Consider the following 19,265-nt stretch of genomic DNA (forward strand, 5'->3'; position numbering starts at 1 on the left):
TTGTACTTCCCATTTCCAGGACTCAAGTTGGTTATATAAAATAACCTGTTTCCCTGAATCCCTTCACTAAATATTACCCTGCTCAAACTCCAACAGATCGTCAGGTCCTAACTACCATTTGTCTCCATTCACTCCTATCTAACACACTCACGCACGCTTGCTGGAGGTCCAAACCCCTCGCCCACAACACCTCCTTTATCCCCTCTCTCCAACCTTTTCGAGGACGACCCCTACCCCGCCTTCCTTCCCCTACAGATTTATATGCTCTCCATGTCATTCTACTTTGATCCATTCTCTCTAAATGACCAAACCACCTCAACAAACCCTCTTCAGCCCTCTGACTAATACTTTTATTAACTCCACACCTTCTCCTAATTTCCACACTCCGAATTTTCTGCATAATATTTACACCACACATTGCCCTTTGACAGGACATCTCCACTGCCTCCAACCGTCTCCTCGCTGCTGAATTTACAACCCAAGCTTCACACCCATATAAGAGTGTTGGTACTACTATACTTTCATACATTCCCTTCTTTGCCTCCATAGATAACATTTTTTGCCTCCACATATACCTCAATGCACCACTCACCTTTTTTCCTTCATCAATTCTATGATTAACCTCATCCTTCATAAATCCATCCGCTGACATGTCAACTCCCAAATATCTGAAAACATTCACTTCTTCCATACTCCTCCTCCCCAATTTGATATCCAGTTTTTCTTTATCTAAATCATTTGATACTCTCATCACCTTACACTTTCCTATGTTCACTTTCAACTTTCTATTTTTACACACATTCCCAAATTCGTCCACTAACCTTTGCAATTTTTCTTTAGAATCTCCCTTAAGCACAGTATCATCAGCAAAAAGTAACTGTGTCACTTCTCATTTTGTATTTGATTCCCCATAATTTAATCCCACCCCTCTCCCGAACACCCTAGCATTTACTTCTTTTACAACCCCATCTATAAATATATTAACCATGGTGACATTACACATCCCTGTCTAAGACCTACTTTTACCGGGAAGTAGTCTCCCTCTCTTCTACACACCCTAACCTGAGCCTCACTATCCTCATAAAAACTCTTTACAGCATTTAGTAACTTACCACCTATTCCATACACTTGCAACATCTGCCACATTGCTCCCCTATCCACTCTATCATATGCCTTTTCTAAATCCTTAAATGCAATAAAAACTTCCCTACCTTTATCTAAATACTGCTCACATATATGGTTCAATGTAAACACTTGATCTACACATCCCCTACCCACTCTAAAACCTCCTTGCTCATCCACAATTCTACATTCTGTCTTACCTCTAATTCTTTCAATAATAACCCTACCGTACACTTTTCCTGGTATACTCAGTAGACTTCCAGCAGGCATGCATGAGCGTGTTTGATAGGAGTGAATGGAGACAAATGGTTTCGTCGTACTAGTACGTCTTACGCGTAGGGGTTTTTGACGTACTAGTACTCATAAATTCTAGCGACCTCAAATCTAGTGGGAGAAAGCTGGTAGGCCTTCATATGAAAGAATGGGTCTATGTGGTCAGTGTGCACAGTCTAAAAAAAATCCTGCAGCACACGGTGCATAATGAGAAAAAAAAAACTTTTTCCATTTTTTTTTAATAAATCAGCGACTTTGCAGTGTATTTTCGTATGGTATTTATTGTTGTATTCTAGTTTTCTTGGTCTCATTTTATAGAATGGAAGACATATTACTGAAATTGAGATGATTTTGACTGGTTTTACAATGAAAGGTGCCTTGAAATTGAGCTCAAAGTAGCAGAAATGTTCGATTTTTACCAAACTTCAAAAGTAAACAAATCGTGCCAAGCGTGCAATACACGTCAACTGGTGAGTCTAATATTCTTTCACAAGTGCACCAATAATATTTATACCATTTTTTACACTAATGCAGTAGTCTGCATAACAGTAAATCTTATATTTTTTGTGAGAATAAAAATTCAAAGTGGAAAGCAAAAGAATATAAGAGGGGCCTTGAGACGTGACTAATGACTAGAGGAAATGTCATTTTAGTGCCAGGAATGTCTTTCTTGTTTATTCTGGACCCTATTCCGAAATTGGCATCTTTTGAAATTTGTGTGAAATTGGCAAAATTGCTAAATTCTGACCACTGTACTGGATAGTTGAATTTATAAATGGGTGGTTTCTTGCACCCATTCGATAGAAAAAATGGAGTTCTAGCGAAATATTCATGTTTTTTGTCGACTAGTACAGTGAAATTGGCCGAAAATGGGGCTCAAAGTGGGCAAAATCGCCGATCCGTAAACATCGCCGAGACCGCTAACTTTGCGAGAGCATAATTCCCTAAGTTTTCTATCAAATTTCAAACTTTTGGTGTCGTTATGATCGGGAAAAGATTCTCTATCTTTTCATAAGAGAAAATAATTTTTTTTTTTTTTAAATTTGGCCGACCCTGAGAACGAGTTTCGGAGAGGTCCTGTCGACCCTCAAAGGGTTAATACTTGACGTGCTGTTGGAGTGTGAGCAAAGTAATATTTATGAAGGGATTCAGGGAAACCGGCAGGCCGGACTTGAGTCCTGGGGATGGGAAGTACAGTGCCTGCACTCTGAAGGAGGGGTGTTAATGTTGCAGTTTAAAAACTGTAGTGTAAAGCACCCTTCTGGCAAGACAGTGATGGAGTGAATGATGGTGAAAGTTTTTCTTTTTCGGGCCACCCTGCCTTGGTGGGAATCGGCCAGTGTGATAATAAAAAATAAAAAAATACTCAGTAAACTTATTCCTCTATAATTTTTACAATCTCTTTTGTCCCCCTTCCCTTTATATAAAGGGACTATACACGCTCTCCGCCAATCCCTAGGGACCTTCCCATCTTTCATACATTTATTAAACAAAAATACCAGCCACTCCAACACTATGTCCAATGCTTTTTACATTTCTGTCATGATCCCGTCAGTTCCAGCTGCTTTACCCCCTTTCATTCTACGTAATGCCTCACGCACCTCCCCCACACTCACATTCTGATCTACTTCACTCCTAAAAGATGATATACCTCCCTGGCCAATGCATGAAATTACCGCCTCCCTTTCTTCATCGACATTTAAAAGTTCCTCAAAATATTCTCGCCATCTACCCAAAACCTCCATCTCTCCATCTACTAACTCCCCTTCTCTGTTTTTAACTGATAAATCCATTTGTTCCCTAGGCTTTCTTAACTTGTTTAACTCCAAATTTTTTTCTTATTTTCATTAAAATTCCTTGACAGTACCTCTCCCACTCTATCGTCCGCTCTCCTTTTGCACTCTCTCACCACTCTCTTCATTTTTGTTTTACTCTCCATATTCTCTACTCTTCTTATAACACTTCTGCTTTGTAAATACCTCTCATAAGCTACCTTTTTCTCTTTTATCACACCCTTTACTTCATCATTCCACCAATTACTCCCCTTTCCTCCTTTCCTCCTGCACCCACCCTCCTATAACCACAAACTTCTGCCCCACATTCTAAACTGCATTTTTAAAACTATTCCAACCCTCTTCAACCCCCCCCCCCCACACACACTACTCATACCTGCACCACCCCACCTTTCTGCCAATAGTTGCTTATATTTCACCCGAACTTCCTCCTTCCTTCTCTTACTTGTTGTTGCCATTTTCCTCTTATCCCATCTACCTCTTACTCTAACTGTAGCAACAACTAGATAATGATCCAATATATCAGTTGCCCCTCTATAAACGTGTACATCCTGGAGCCTACCCACCAACCTTTTATCCACCAATACATAATCTAATAAACTACTTTCATTACGTGCTACATCATACATTGTATATTTATTTATCCTCTTTTTCATAAAATATGTATTACTTATTACCAAACTTCTTTCTACACATAGCTCAATTAAAGGCTCCCCATTTTCATTTACCCCTGGCACCCCAAATTTACCTGCTACTCCCTCAACAACATTTTTTCCCATTTAAGCATTGAGATCCCCAACCACAAGTACTCTCACACTTGGTTCAAAACTCCCCACGCAATTACTCAACATTTCCCAAAATCTCTCTCTCTCCTCTATACTTCTCTCTTCCCCAGGTGCATAAACGCTTACTATAACCCACTTCTCACATCCAACCTTTATTTTACTCCACACAATCCTTGAATTAATACATTTATAGTCCCTCTTTTCCTGCCATAGCTTATCCTTCAACATTATTGCTACTCCTTCTTTAGTTCTAACTCTATTAGAAACCCCTGACGTAATCCCATTTATTCCTCTCCACTGAAACTCGTCCACCCCCTTCAGCTTTGTTTCACTTAAAGCCAGGATATCCAGCTTCTTCTCATTCATAACATCCACAATCATCTCTTTCTTATCATTTGCACAACATCCACGCACATTCAAACTTCCCACTTTGACAATTTTCTTCTTATTCTTTTTAGTAATTTTTGCAGGAAAAAGGGTTACTAGCCCATTGACCATAAACAGAAATGTTAATCTCAATCTTAAAATAATGAATCCTGTGATACTCCAATAATGAAACTATGTACTGTGCCAAAACAAAAGCATTCACATTGCTAAACTCACAAACTAGTATTTAGTCACTTAGCCATAATACCAACTTACCTCATAATTTGTAATATTTTAAAATTAAGAATTAAAGTCTGCCCGAAATGCCTAGCCATGCTAGGTGTTCTAGTGGTACACTCTGTAATCATTATTTTACTATATGTAAACCACACAATAACCAAATTCTGTCAACTCAGCATTGTAATCCTTATAGAGAATAAACTTTGAATTGAATTGAATTGTTCCCGGCATTTTAGTTGACTTTTACAACACGCATGGCTTACAGAGGAAAGATTCTTATTCCACTTCCCCATGGATATAAAAGGAAAAGTAATTGGAACAAGAACTAAGATAAAATCAAAGAAAACTCAGTTGAGTGTGTATAAATAAATGTGTACATGTATGTTTAGTGTGACCTAAGTGTAAGTAGAAGTAGCAAGACGTACCTGTAATCTTGCATATTTATGAGACAGACAAAAGACACCAGCAATCCTACCATCATGTAAAACAATTACAGGCTTTCGTTTTACACTCACTTGGCAGAACGGTAGTACCTCCCTGGGTGGTTGCTGTCTACCAACCTACTAGAACACTGACTTGTAAGACGTATATATACGGCCGAAACAGTCAAAGGGTTAAAAAACTAAGAAGGGAAGTAACCCCGGAAAAGGATTTGGCACCTGAAGTCTCTGTACAAGGTGATTCCCTTTCCAAACAGTAATTTCTCCATCCTCTCCTCTCCCCTCCCATCTTCAATACACTAGGAAGAGTCTTCAATAAAGGTAAGTGTCATGTTGTTTTATTCTTTATCTCATTGTTTTCTGTGTAGGTAAATGTATATTTCATGTAAAAAAAATGATTTTTTTTAATACTTTTGGGTGTCTGGAACGGATTAATTGGATGTACATTTTTTCTTATGGGGAAAATGAATTCGGAAATCATCAAATTCGGCTTTAGTCACACTCTCTGGAACAGATTAATTACGATCACCGAGAGTCCACTGTAATAATATCTCCTTATTTCTACAAGTACATGTACTAGGTATACCATCTTAGCTGACATCAATGACATACTACTGTTGAAGAATTGAGACACTTATGCAACATATGGGAATCTTTCAAAACTACAGACTGTTGCATTAGCCACTGGTTTATGGGAGTCTTTATTGAGGAAATGTTTTGCCACACAGTGGCTTCATCAGTCCAGTACAAAGTAGAAATGGCTAAGGAGAGGAGGAGATTGAGGTAATCAGTCCCTCAGCCTGGAATTGATGTGTTCAGTCCATCACTCTTGTAGGAAGTACAGCATAGGGCCAGAGAGGTGGCTTATATACTGCAGACAAGCGAGTCGAAGCAGGACGAGGCGGGATCTCGGTGGGACCTTCCACTAGTGTAAGTAGGCCGTCGTCCAAAGATTGGACAAGCGTTAAAGAAGTCTTTATACCAAGATCCCATGATGTTGCAGCATCTGACAGATGTGATGAATGGTTTTGAAAACCAACAAGTTGAAGAATTGAGATGCTTGTACAACATATGGGAATCTTTATTGAAGAAATGTTTGGCCACAGTGGCTTCATCAGTCCAGTACAAAGTAGAAATGGGTAAGGAGAGGAGGAGATTGAGGTAATCAGTCCCTCAGCTTGGAATCGATGTGTTCCGTCCATCACTCTTGTAGGAAGTACAGCATAGGGCCAGAGAGGTGGCTTATATACTGCAGACAGGCAAGTCGAAGCAGGAGGAGGCTTTGGACGACGACCTACTTACACCATTGGAAGGTCCCACTGAGATCCTGCCTCCTACTGCTTCGACTGTCAGAGTGGCACACGTTGTTTGGTGTGAGAGAACCATGTATTTTTACCACCCACCTCACCCTTATTTACATGGCACTCGAAAGTAACATATTTTGCTAGAAATGATTTTGATGGTGGAAAAATAAACACAAATGCAGTATAATACGATCCTTTGTTGACTACGTTTCCCCCACACAGTGGGCTTTATCAAGTCATAAACCTGGGTTACAAGTACATGAGTATATATAGGGTGGAGAGTCAGGTGGAGAATGTTGGGTAGGCTGGGCTTAAGATGGACTGTGTCATCTCTTACTCACATCTGCATAACTCTCAGTGATGCTGTTAATGATGAGCTCCTAACAATAACTACATGTATGACTACCAACAAACTCACTTTTATTATTGAGAAAACCTTCTACATGATGATAGGAAACAGACCTTCAAATATCCAACTAAACATAATGATCAACAGTTCTCCCATTGCAAGACACACTGAAGGTAAATTCTTAGGTCTACACCTTGACTAATACTTGAAATTATTACCCACATGTAACACATAACCAGCGTCTCCAAAACAGTAGGCATCCTCTCCAAGTTATGTTATTGTGTACCTCAAACAACACTACTTACATTGTACTACTCTCTAATCTATCGTCACCTCACCTATGGTATTGGTTCCTGGGGATCTACTACACCAAATCACCCAAAACCATTAATAACCCAACATAAAGCTAGTACAGACTATCACCCATTTCAGTACCAGACATTACACTCCCCCACTCTTCAAAAGCTTGAACTTAATATGCAAAATATGAATTTGCACTGCTGTGCCTACCATAGATGTAGTACATTTAATGCCAATTTAAAACCTTCTCAGAAATTTTTTCTTGATAGCTGCATTAGAACACACAAGCATAACACAAAACTCTCTCTGACATCTCCCATGTCCGACTTGACCTGTGCCAAAACTCAGTGCGCATAAAAGGCCTTAATATCCAGAATTTATTGCCTGAAGCATCGAAAGGTCCCCTGTTTGCCAGTTTGGAGCTATTGTTGCAAAGCACCTCATCATCCTAACATAACTGAACCAGCAATAAGTTATGTGAAACAACCACCTCATCCAACACTATCCCTGTTCTTCTAGTCTTCCTCCATCTTCCATAGAAAACCAGTTATCCATTTTGTACTATTATTTTCTACTCTAACTAAGTTCTTTCTTTCTTTCAACACACCGGCCGTATCCCACCGAGGCGGGGTGGCCCAAAAGGAAAAACGAAAGTTTCTCCTTTTACATTTAGTAATATATACAGGAGAAGAGGTTACTAGCCCCTTGCTCCCGGCATTTTAGTTGCCTCCTACAACACGCATGGCTTACGGAGGAAGAATTCTGTTCCACTTCCCCATGGAGGTAAGAGAAAATAAACAACAAGAACAAGAACTAGTAAGAAAATATTAGAAAACCCAGAGGGGTGTGTATATATATGCTTGTACATGTATGTGTAGTGTGGCCTAAGTGTAAGTAGAAGTAGCAAGACATACCTGAAATCTTGCATGTTTATGAGACAGAAAAATGGACACCAGCAATCCCACCATCAAGTAAAACAATTACAGGCTTCCGTTTTACACTCACTTGGCAGGACGGTAGTACCTCCCTGGGCAGTCTAACTAAGTTACTTCCTGTATTTTCATCATCTCTGTTCAATCACTCCACGAAACTGAAGATCATTAAATCAGTCGAAATAATTAGTCATACTTTTAAAATTGTACCATTGTTCATTTAGCTACATTTCTTATTATATATTTAATTGTAGTTAACTACATAAGAAATCCTGCTTAATAATCTGTGTGTGGTTCTTAGGTAGTCTTTAATCATTAGGATTAGTTTGCCTAAAATGCATTGCATATTAGTGGCTTTCTAAACAGTGTTTTTATTACATGTAAACTACATTATCTGTGTACTGCATGAGAGATGAAATTTGAATTTCATAGACACTTAAATGATCAATGTATACAATATATACCAGATGAGGACCAGCAACAGACCACCATATTCCCATTTTTGTCTGTCACCAGGCATACAGTATGTAAATACTAGGTCACAACACCTGCAGTACATCTGCACTCTCAAGTTCATCAGCAGATACCTTCTTGTTTGAAGCATGGTAATCACTTCCTTGTGGCAGTTCCTGCTACAGATGAGGAGAAATGGGCTCAGAAGAAATATTATGTCTATGCACACACAAGAAGATGCCAAAAAAGCACAGACGTGTTTTCTTGTGAGGAATGTATGGCTCCATATTTCAAAGAGTTCCACAGACTGCAACAGTTCTAAGAACATGCCCAATGCCTCTATATAAATATGTAAATATTAGAATAGTAATGTGTAACATTTGTACCTGTGTTTGTTGTTGTGTAAACAAGTTTTATTAACAGTGTAGTACTGATGACACTGTTAGTGCTAGTAGTCTAGGTAGTAGGTTGGTAGACAGCAGCCGCCCAGGGAGGTACTACCGTCCTGCCAAGTGAATGTAAAATGAAAGCTTGTAATTGTTTTACATGGTGGTAGGATTGCTGGTGTTTTTTCTGTTTCATAAACATGCAACGTTTCAGGTACGTCTTGCTTCTTCTACTTACACTTAGGTCACACTACACATACATGTAGAAGCATATATATACACACCCCTCTGGGTTTTCTTCTATTTTCTTGCTAGTTCTTATTCTTGTTTATTTCCTCTTATCTCCATGGGGAAGTGGAACAGAATTCTTCCTCCGTAAGCCATGCGTGTTGTAAGAGGTGACTAAAATGCCAGGAGCAAGGGGCTAGTAACCCCTTCTCCTGTATATATTACTAAATGTGAAAGGAGAAACTTTTGTTTTTCCTTGTGGGCCACCCCGCCTCGGTGGGATATGGCCGGTGTGTTGAAAGAAAGAAGATTAGTGCTAGTATTGTGCTGAATACAGCCGGTGGATATAAGTGCACTATATGTTTTATGGGTCTCGCAAACCACAAAAGTTACTGAAAAAAGGCAAAAAATTAGAAGCCCCCAGAAAAATGTAACAAAAAAAAAAAATGAAAAAATGAAGCATGTGACAGTCACTGATGTTGCCATTAGCCAGTTATCAACCTTTAATTTCATGTGTGTATATCTCGGTAAGTACTGATTTTTGTTTCAATACCACCAGGAAAATATACTTTTAATCTATAAGATTATTATTATTTAATTTTTGGACATTGACAGTACTTTTAATTTTGGGATTCTTGACTGTGAAAGAATTAAAATTGCCTTAGTGTTAATACTGTGCATAAGTAAAGCCTCAAGATACATGGTGATTTTATCCAGAATAGTAAATAGGCACTGGTTACCTGACTGCCTTAGGTAAAGTCACCACACAGTCTTCGATCAAGTCTGCAAAGGGTTCTCCATCAGCTAGTATGGGATGCAGAAGAACAGATTTGATTGTTTTTCCCACTTGCTGGCACTCACAGCAGGACTTGATATAGCTCCAGACATGTTTTTAAACCTGACCAGTCAAAATCTTTAGTGATGTGGTACAGTGGACCATTCCTTTTCGTTGGGATCTGTTTTCTCTCATTTCCGTTATTGTTGATTTTTCTGTAAAATTATTGGCTCCATTTTCGTTGCTTTCCTCCTTTCTCATTGGTGGTATGGTACATGTCCAAGTGTGCCACTCACACAGCCTCCCACACACTCATTCTGAGGAAGCAGTGTCACTTTGTTTATGGGTGAGTGAACATTACCCTGCGAACTCATAGGAATTATTTCGTAATAATTCATTGTTTCTTGCACTTGTTTATTCTGTGTGACTGCTAAATAAGCCAACATGGTCCCAAACAAAGTTGCTGGTGCCAGTCCTTTGGTAAAGGTGAGAAACATGATAGAATTAAAGAAAGAAAGAAATTGAGATATGAACGTGGCTTACGTGTGATCGACATTGAGAGGATATACAGCAAGCCTGCATCAACCATCAGTCCTATCTCAGCAAAGAAAAATGAAATCAAGGAAGCTGATGTTGAAAAAGGGGTTAAAGTGATAACAAAACAGAGATCACAAACACTGGAAGATGTCAAGAAATTGTTGTTGGTGTGGATCAGCTAGAAACAATTAGCGGGAGATAGTCGTGCAGTCGATAATCTGCGAAAAGGCAATGCAGTTGCATGTCGATCTCGTAAAGAAAATGCCTCAAACTAGTGCTGATGTTAATGAATTTAAGGGCAACAAAGGCTGGTTCAAAAAAGCCAAGAAGCATAATGGCATACACAGTGTTGTAAGGCATGGTGAGGCAGCAAGTTCAGATAAACATGCAGCTGAAAAAATCATGCATGAATTCAAGGTGTACAGAGCCATAGTCCTCACCACACTTCTCTACGGCCGCGAAACCTGGACTGTCTACAAACGTCATGCCAGAAAGTTGAACCACTTTCACACCACACGGCTCAGAAAAATTCTCGGCATCAAATGGCAAGATAAGATCCCAGACACAGAAGTGCTGACTAATTTTTCTCGGCATCAAATGGCAAGATAAGATCCCAGACACAGAAGTGCTGACTAATTTTTCTCTGCATCAAATGGCAAGATAAGATCCCAGACACAGAAGTGCTGACTACAGCTGGCCTGCCTAGCATCTACACCACCCTAATGCAGACACAGCTTCGCTGGGCAGGTCACGTTGCTCGCATGCCAGACCACCGGCCACCAAAGAAACTCTTGTTTGGCGAACTGCAGCATGGAAAGCGCTCTCAAGGAGGCCAAAAGAAGCACTACAAGAACACCCTTAAGACTGCTCTGAAAGCTTTCAACATCAACCACACCATGTGGGAGCTGATAGCTCAGGACAGGAATGACTGGCGAGCAGTTGTCCAGAAAGGGGCAACATCCTGCGAGGCAAGCAGAATCTCACTACCTGAGCAGCGCAGGCAGGCGAGGAAGACCAGAGCCAATAGACCCCTCGATGCCGCCACCCTTCCCTGTCCACACTGCCAGAGAACGTTTCGTGCGCGGATTGGCCTGACAAGTCATCTGCATACCCACCAACTTCGACCCCAGGATGACTAGATGGTCCTCGTCGAATCGACGGACAAACAACACATAGAGGCTGAAGGATTCGTCGCCCAACAAGTGTTCAGTTGACGAAACAAGCCTCTTTTGAAAGAAAATGTCAGAGGATCTACATGACACAGGAGGAAAAGGCACTGCCAGGACACAAGCCTATGAAAGACAGGCTAAATCTCTTGCTCTGTGGTAATGCCAGTGGGGATTTAAAAGTGAAGCCTTTACTAGTGTATCACTGAAAACCCTAGTGTGCTTGAGAAAAACAGTGTCGCCAAGAGTAAATTGTGTGTGATGTGGAAAGCTAACAGTAAGGCATGGGTCACAAGGGAAATTTTCCTCGATTGGTTCAGTGAAATGTTTGGTCCGAGTGTGAAGAAATACCTCCTGGAAAATAAATTGCCACTCAAGTGCCTCCTGGAAATGGACAGTGCTCGTGGTCATCTTCCAGACCTGGATGACCAAATGGTGGAGAAGTTTAAATTCATCACAGTGAAGTTCTTGCCCCCTAATACCACTCCTCTCATCCAGCCCATGAACCAGCAGATCATTTCAAACATCAAAAAACTCTACTCCAAAGCAGTGTTTCAAAGGTGCTTTGATGTGACCTCAGACACTCAATTGACCCTAAGAGAGTTCTGGAAAAAATCACTTCACTGTCCTCAATTGCTTAGGCCTTTAGATAAGGCTTGGCAGAGAGTGACTTAACATAAGAACATAAGAATGTAGGAACACTGCAGAAGGCCTACTGGCCCATACGAGGCAGGTCCTTATCAAAACGACATCTACCTAAAGCTACTCAAGAAATAACTCCCGTACCCCTTGACACCAATCAAACCCAGCCCCTCCCACTCGTATATTTTTTCAGTTTCTTCTTAAAGCTACCCAAGGTCCTAGCCTCTATCACCCCACTGGGAAGACTGTTCCACGCATCTACAACTCTGTTAGAAAACCAGTACTTACCTATGTCCTTTCTAAATCTAAATTATCCAACTTAAATCCATTATTCCTGGTTCTTACCTGGTTCGACACCCTCAGTACTTTATTAATGTCTCCCTTGTTTATGCCCGTCATCCACTTATACACTTAAATGATATCTCCCCTCATTCTACGCCTCTCCAGAGAGTGGAGATTTAAGGCTTTAAGTCTATCTTCATACGGGAGGTTCCTTACACAGTAAATCATTTTAGTCATTCTTCTCTGTATGCTCTCTAATGAGTCTATGTCCATCACTTCCATAACGATGAACTCTGCTTGGAGAAAATTGTGGCCAAAATGTGTCCAAGAGAGGGATTTTGAGGGGTTTGAGGCTGACCCTACACCTGTTCTGGAATGTTTTGTGGCACTGGGGATTTCCATGGGGTTGGATGTGAGTGGCCAGGATGTGGAAGAGTTGGTGGATAACCACATTGAAGAGCTAAACACTGAAGAGCTGCAAGAGCTTCATTGGCAACAGCAACAGAGCACAGCTGAGGAAAATGCTTCAGAGAGAGAGAGAGAGAGAGAGAGAGAGAGAGAGAGAGAGAGACCGAGAGAGAGAGAGAGAGAGAGACCGAGAGAGAGAGAGAGAGAGAGACCGAGAGAGACCGAGAGAGAGACCGAGAGAGAGAGACCGAGAGAGAGAGAGAGAGAGAGACCGAGAGAGAGAGACCGAGAGAGAGACCGAGAGAGAGAGAGACCGAGAGAGAGAGAGACCGAGAGAGAGAGAGACCGAGAGAGAGAGAGACCGAGAGAGAGAGAGAGAGACCGAGAGAGAGAGAGAGAGAGAGAGACCGAGAGAGAGAGAGAGACCGAGAGAGAGAGAGAGACCGAGAGAGAGAGAGAGAGAGACCGAGAGAGAGAGAGAGAGAGACAGAGAGAGAGAGAGACCGAGAGAGAGAGAGAGACCGAGAGAGAGAGAGAGACCGAGAGACTGAGAGAGAGAGAGAGAGAGACCGAAAGAGAGAGAGAGAGACCGAAAGAGAGAGAGAGAGACCAAGAGAGAGAGAGACCGAGAGAGAGAGAGAGACCGAGAGAGAGAGAGAGACCGAGACCGAGACCGAGAGAGAGAGAGAGAGACCGAGAGAGAGAGAGAGAGAGAGAGAGAGATGAACTTATTCCACCTCTAAATCGACAGGATGGGACCACCTCTACTAGTAGTCAAGAGAAGGCAGACCTCTTTGCTGAACACTTTGCTACCAAAATGCAAGTTCCTGATCCAGCAAGGGACCCTCCTTGGCTAGCTGCAAGAACTGTGTCAAAACTGTCAGTGGTGACAATAAGGCAGGAGGAGGTGCATTTCCTTCTTAAATCACTTGACCAGGAAAAGGCTGTGGGCCCAGACAAGTTGAGCCCAAGATTGTTGAGAAGATGTGCAGACGAGCTAGCAGCACCTCTAACTCGCATCTTTCAGCACTGCCTAGTACAGTGCAAGTGGCCCTCTCCATGGAAAGAGGCAAATGTAGTCCCTGTTCACAAAAAGAAGAGCAGAGCAGAAATCAGCAACTACAGACCAGTGTCACTCCTGTCAATCACTGGTAAGATCCTTGAGACAATAATCTCAAGACAAATGACAGATTTTTTTGACTACCACTCACTACTTTGTGATCGTCAATATGGCTTCAGGAAAGGTTACTCTGCTGCTGATCTGTTGTTAAACCTCTCCACTAAGTGGCACCAGTCACTGGATGAATCCAAAGTCAGCTGTGTGGTAGCACTGGACATTGCTGGCGCTTTCGACCGGGTGTGGCACCTGGGCCTCTTAGGAAAACTTCAAGCACTGGGAATTGCAGGCTCTACGCTATGTCTCCTCAGTGATTACCTTCATGGTAGATCTCTAAGTGTAGTCCTCAATGGAACGGAATCAGCAAGGCATCCTATTGGGGCAAGCGTTCCACAAGGAAGTGTGCTGGATCCACTGTTATGGAATGTCTACTTCAACGACCTTCTTCATCTCATCCCAGAATCATATGCATATGCAGACGACTGTACACTGATATTCACTTATCCAAGAGAAGAAATGCCAGCTGCTCTAAGCTACATCAATCACCAGCTGAGAGCTATATCAGCTTGGGGAAATAGATGGCAAGTAACATTTGCACCTGAGAAAACGCAAATGATGATCGTCTCTAGGCACCATGATGGTAATGCTGGTGCAGTAGTAAGGATGAATGGGACGATGTTGGCACCTGGAGAAGAAGTTGATATCCTTGGGGTGAAATTTGACTCCAAACTAACCATGAAGAACCATGTTGTAAATCTTGCAAACAAGGCAGCCAGGAAGCTTACAGCACTTCGCCGTATCTCGCATCTGCTTGACAGTAGGGGTTGCAAGATCCTGTACGAGGCACAAGTACGCTCACACCTTGAGTATGCTCCACTTTCTTGGTTTGCCTGCCCCCCCTCTCATCTGCGACTGCTTGACAGAGTAGAGAACAGAGCAAGACGTCTCATCTCTCGCCTGGACCCATCCTGGATAGATCTGTCATTTCAGCAGAGCCTTCAACATAGGAGGGATGTGGGTGGCCTTACTGTTATGTACAAGGCCAATATTGTCAAAATACCACACTTGGATCCACTTCGAGGACAGCGTGAAACAAGCTTTTATGCCACAAGACGGGCAGAAAGCAGCAACTTCACTCTGGCTGTACCCTTCTCCAGAACATCCAGAACATCACTCCATCTGAGATCATACATACCCAGGACGACTCGAGTATGGAACACATTCGTACAGCATAATGATGTCAACGAGATAAAGTCAGTTGATCAAATGAAAATTCTGTCCCACAGATGGCTCCAACTTCATCCTGTTCCCTACTTGTATGTCTCATAACAATAAAAATGCTTTCAAATGAGCTGATGTAGGTAACAGCTCTTAGCTTGCCAATAAAGTTAGGAATCCTTAACCTGTAAATAGCTGTCAATAAAGCTAGGGATCCTTAACCTTGTCAAACCCTGTTTAAAAAAAAAAAAAAAAAAAAAAAAAAAAAAAGGGGAGAGAGAGAAAGAAAAAAGAAGAAGGTGCCTTCTTCAGAGTTTAAGGAGATTTATGCAGTGTGGAGTAGGGTGAAAACATTTATGGAAGAACATCACCCTAGCAAAGCTGTTGCAAGCTGTGTCGGCAACATGCACAATGACAATGCTATGTCCCATTTTAGGCAAATTTTAGAGAGATGCCAGAAACAGAGCTCTCTGGAACAATTTTTTGTGTGACAGGGGTTCAGTGACTCAAGCTGGTCCTAGTGCTATTAAAAAAACAGAGGGAAGTAACCCAGGATAAGGACTTGTTACCTAAAGTCTTTATGGAAGGGGATTCCCTTTCCAAACAATAGTGACTTCTCCCTCTCTCCTCCTCCCTGTCTACCATACACCAACAAGAGTCTTCAATAAAGGTAAGTGTCATGTTATTGTTTTACACTTGATTTCTCATTCTTTTCTGCATGTAAAACTATATTTGGGAGTGGACGTGTCAGCAGATGGGTCTATGAAAGATGAGGTGAATCATAGAATTGATGAGGGGAAAAGGGCGAGTGGTGCACTTAGGAGTCTGTGGAGACAAAGAACTTTGTCCTTGGAGGCAAAGAGGGGAATGTATGAGAGTATAGTTTTACCAACGCTCTTATATGGGTGTGAAGCATGGGTGATGAATGTTGCAGCGAGGAGAAGGCTGGAGGCAGTGGAGATGTCATGTCTGAGGGCAATGTGTGGTGTGAATATAATGCAGAGAATTCGTAGTTTGGAAGTTAGGAGGAGGTGCGGGATTACCAAAACTGTTGTCCAGAGGGCTGAGGAAGGGTTGAGGTGGTTCGGACATGTAGAGAGAATGGAGCGAAACAGAGTGACTTCAAGAGTGTATCAGTCTGTAGTGGAAGGAAGGCAGGGTAGGGGTCGGCCTAGGAAAGGTTGGAGGGAGGGGGTAAAGGAGGTTTTGTGTGCGAGGGGCTTGGACTTCCAGCAGGCATGCGTGAGCGTGTTTGATAGGAGTGAATGGAGACAAATGGTTTTTAATACTTGACGTGCTGTTGGAGTGTGAGCAAAGTAACATTTATGAAGGGGTTCAGGGAAACCGGCAGGCCAGACTTGAGTCCTGGAGATGGGAAGTACAGTGCCTGCACTCTGAAGGAAGGGTGTTAATGTTGCAGTTTAAAAATTGTAGTGTAAAGCACCCTTCTGGCAAGACAGTGATGGAGTGAATGATGGTGAAAGTTTTTCTTTTTCGGGCCACCCTGCCTTGGTGGGAATCGGCCAGTGTGATAATAATAATAAAAAAATTATATTTAATGTATAAAAAAATATTTTTTGTTAATACTTTTGGGTGGCTGGAATGGATTAATTGGATTTACATTATTTCTTATGGGGGAAATAGTTTCAGTTTTAGTCTATTTCCCATTTCGTCAGACTCTCTAGAACGAATTAAAGATGAAAAGGGAGGGTCCATTGTATGTAGTTTTTGTGACACTCAGGTGTCCTCCCATGGATGGATTATGGGCAACCTTTAAAACTTGAGGCCTAAACTTTTTGGACACAACTAACCTTTCAGCTGTGGACATCCCTCTTACCTCCTTACCAGTAGGTTTACTTGAACCCAAGGTTGGAGTTCTCCTAGGCAAGGTCAGCATTTTTGCCAAGGTTTCTCTAGGTCATTGCCAGAGTTACAGCAAGAATTGAAGAGGGGTAAAGCTTTCTGTAGTAACTGTAGGAGTGGAACAGTCTGAAACACAAAATATTGCCTAGGAGCAGTAGTGCCTCTTACATAGGAAATACCTCTGATATATCTACAGTTAAATAGCCAATGAAATACTGGAATATAGTTTTTGATAATTTTTTATAATGCCACATTGCTGTTATCATTCTTAACTAATTAAATATTTAACTAATATGCAGTATTTATATACTTAATGTATTACAGTGACTGGTCCAGAAAATATGTAGAAATCACCAGGTCAGAAGTGAATATAAGTACTCGATTGGAGGGCTTGAAACCAGACACATCATATGCTGTTTATGTACAGACTGACACAGTTGCTGATGCTGACAAAGGTGCCAAGTCGAACATCAGTTATATAAAAACTAATCCTTACAGTAGGTGTACCTATTCTTACGTTTCTTAAATGAACTTTAATTTTGTTTAATTTATTATCCAATATAAAATGACAAAATTATTTAATATCGGAGAAGTGAGGGAAATATTAAATAGTTCCCTGAACATAGAGACTAATTTCTGAATTTGATGTTTTTGTAGTTCACTAATGTTGATCCCTCACCTCAGACCCAAGCAGTCCCAGTAACCTCAAGGTGATACACAAAGGAGCCACCTGGATGGAAATTGCGTGGTCTCCTCCCGCTTTCCCAAATGGTGAAATTGTTCTGTACATTATCACGAGTCGCCTCTATCCCTACATTGTGGACATGACTACAGATATCTGTGCCTTGGTACTCAGTAAGTCTTTTTGTATTTAGTGCTTATTTATTGTTATTTAGGGAGCAAGGGGCTAGTAGCCCCTTCTCCTGTACAAATTACTAAATTGAAAAAGAAAAACTTTCGTTTTTCTTTTTGGGCCACCCTGCCTTGGTGGGGTATGGCCGGTTTGTTGAAAAAAAAAAACATTATTATTATTTAATAAAACTTTGCTTTACAGTGTTTATATTTTCAGAATTATAAGGCATAGGTTACTGTAACATCAAAGTGTGTTATTATGGTACATACAGGATGGCTCCGCTTATGTAGCACGTTAGGTTCCAGGCTCTGTTTATACAGCAGGTTAGGTTCCAGGCTCTGCTTATACATTAGGTTAGGTTCCAAGCTCTGCTTATACAGCAGGTTAGGTTCCAGGATCTGCTTATACAGCAGGTTAGATTCCAGGATCTGCTTATACAGCAGGTTAGGTTCCAGGCTCTGCTTATACATTAGGTTAGGTTCCAAGCTCTGCTTATACAGCAGGTTAGGTTCCAGGATCTGCTTATACCGCAGGTTAGATTCCAGGATCTGCTTATACAGCAGGTTAGGTTCCAGGCTCTGCTTATACATTAGGTTAGGTTCCAAGCTCTGCTTATACAGCAGGTTAGGTTCCAGGATCTGCTTATACAGCAGGTTAGATTCCAGGATCTGCTTATACAGCAGGTTAGGTTCCAGGCTCTGCTTATACAGCAGGTTAGGTTCCAGGCTCTGCTTATACAGCAGGTTAGGTTCCAGGCTCTGCTTATACAGCAGGTTAGGTTCCAGGCTCTGCTTATGCAGCAGGTTAGGTTCCAGGCTCTGCTTATACAGCAGGTTAGGTTCCAGGCTCTGCTTATGCAGCAGGTTAGGTTCCAGGCTCTGCTTATACAGCAGGTTAGGTTCCAGGCTCTGCTTATGCAGCAGGTTAGGTTCCAGGCTCTGCTTATACAGCAGGTTAGGTTCCAGGCTCTGCTTATGCAGCAGGTTAGGTTCCAGGCTCTGCTTATACAGCAGGTTAGGTTCCAGGCTCTGCTTATACAGCAGGTTAGGTTCCAGGCTCCGCTTATGCAGCAGGTTAGGTTCTAGGCTACTACTGTAAGTGAAAATCATTGCAAAAATGAAACATAACCTGACAGCATGTTTACACTATCATATATTATGTGAGCAATAGAACTAGGCCTGAAAAATGCGTATACAGTACACACATTACTTGCCTTAAAGTATTTTTGTACCTAGCTTATAGTGAGTTGTAGGAAGCCTGAATAAATGAAGAATAGGTATAATTGAAAACCTCTGTATTAGCGAAATGCCATAAAGTGAAACACTGCAAAGCAGGGACCTCCTGTATTGTATTTACATTTGTCACCCCTTCTAGGGACCTTACTACTGTAGTCATATATCAGAAATTGATAATTTGGCCAATTTTACCCAAAG

General features: G+C 41.5%; 2 protein-coding genes across 3 annotated transcripts in view; one reads left to right on the top strand and one right to left on the bottom strand.

The window, feature by feature from the left end:
• LOC138852395 (insulin-like growth factor 1 receptor) overlaps positions 1-19,265 on the bottom strand; it is a 448,761-nt gene that overhangs the window by 118,963 nt on the left and 310,533 nt on the right. The window lies entirely within an intron of this gene.
• Positions 16,901-19,265, top strand: part of LOC138852426 (putative molluscan insulin-related peptide(s) receptor) — a 59,059-nt gene continuing 56,694 nt past the window's right edge. Inside the window, exons 1-2 of the mRNA XM_070083082.1 lie at positions 16,901-17,476; positions 17,664-17,834. Coding sequence (XP_069939183.1) covers positions 17,293-17,476; positions 17,664-17,834 — 355 coding nt within the window. The 5' untranslated portion in view covers positions 16,901-17,292. The remainder of the gene's footprint in view (positions 17,477-17,663; positions 17,835-19,265) is intronic.

This window comes from Cherax quadricarinatus, chromosome 8, assembly GCF_038502225.1.
Source record: "Cherax quadricarinatus isolate ZL_2023a chromosome 8, ASM3850222v1, whole genome shotgun sequence".
Lineage (NCBI taxonomy): Eukaryota > Metazoa > Arthropoda > Malacostraca > Decapoda > Parastacidae > Cherax > Cherax quadricarinatus.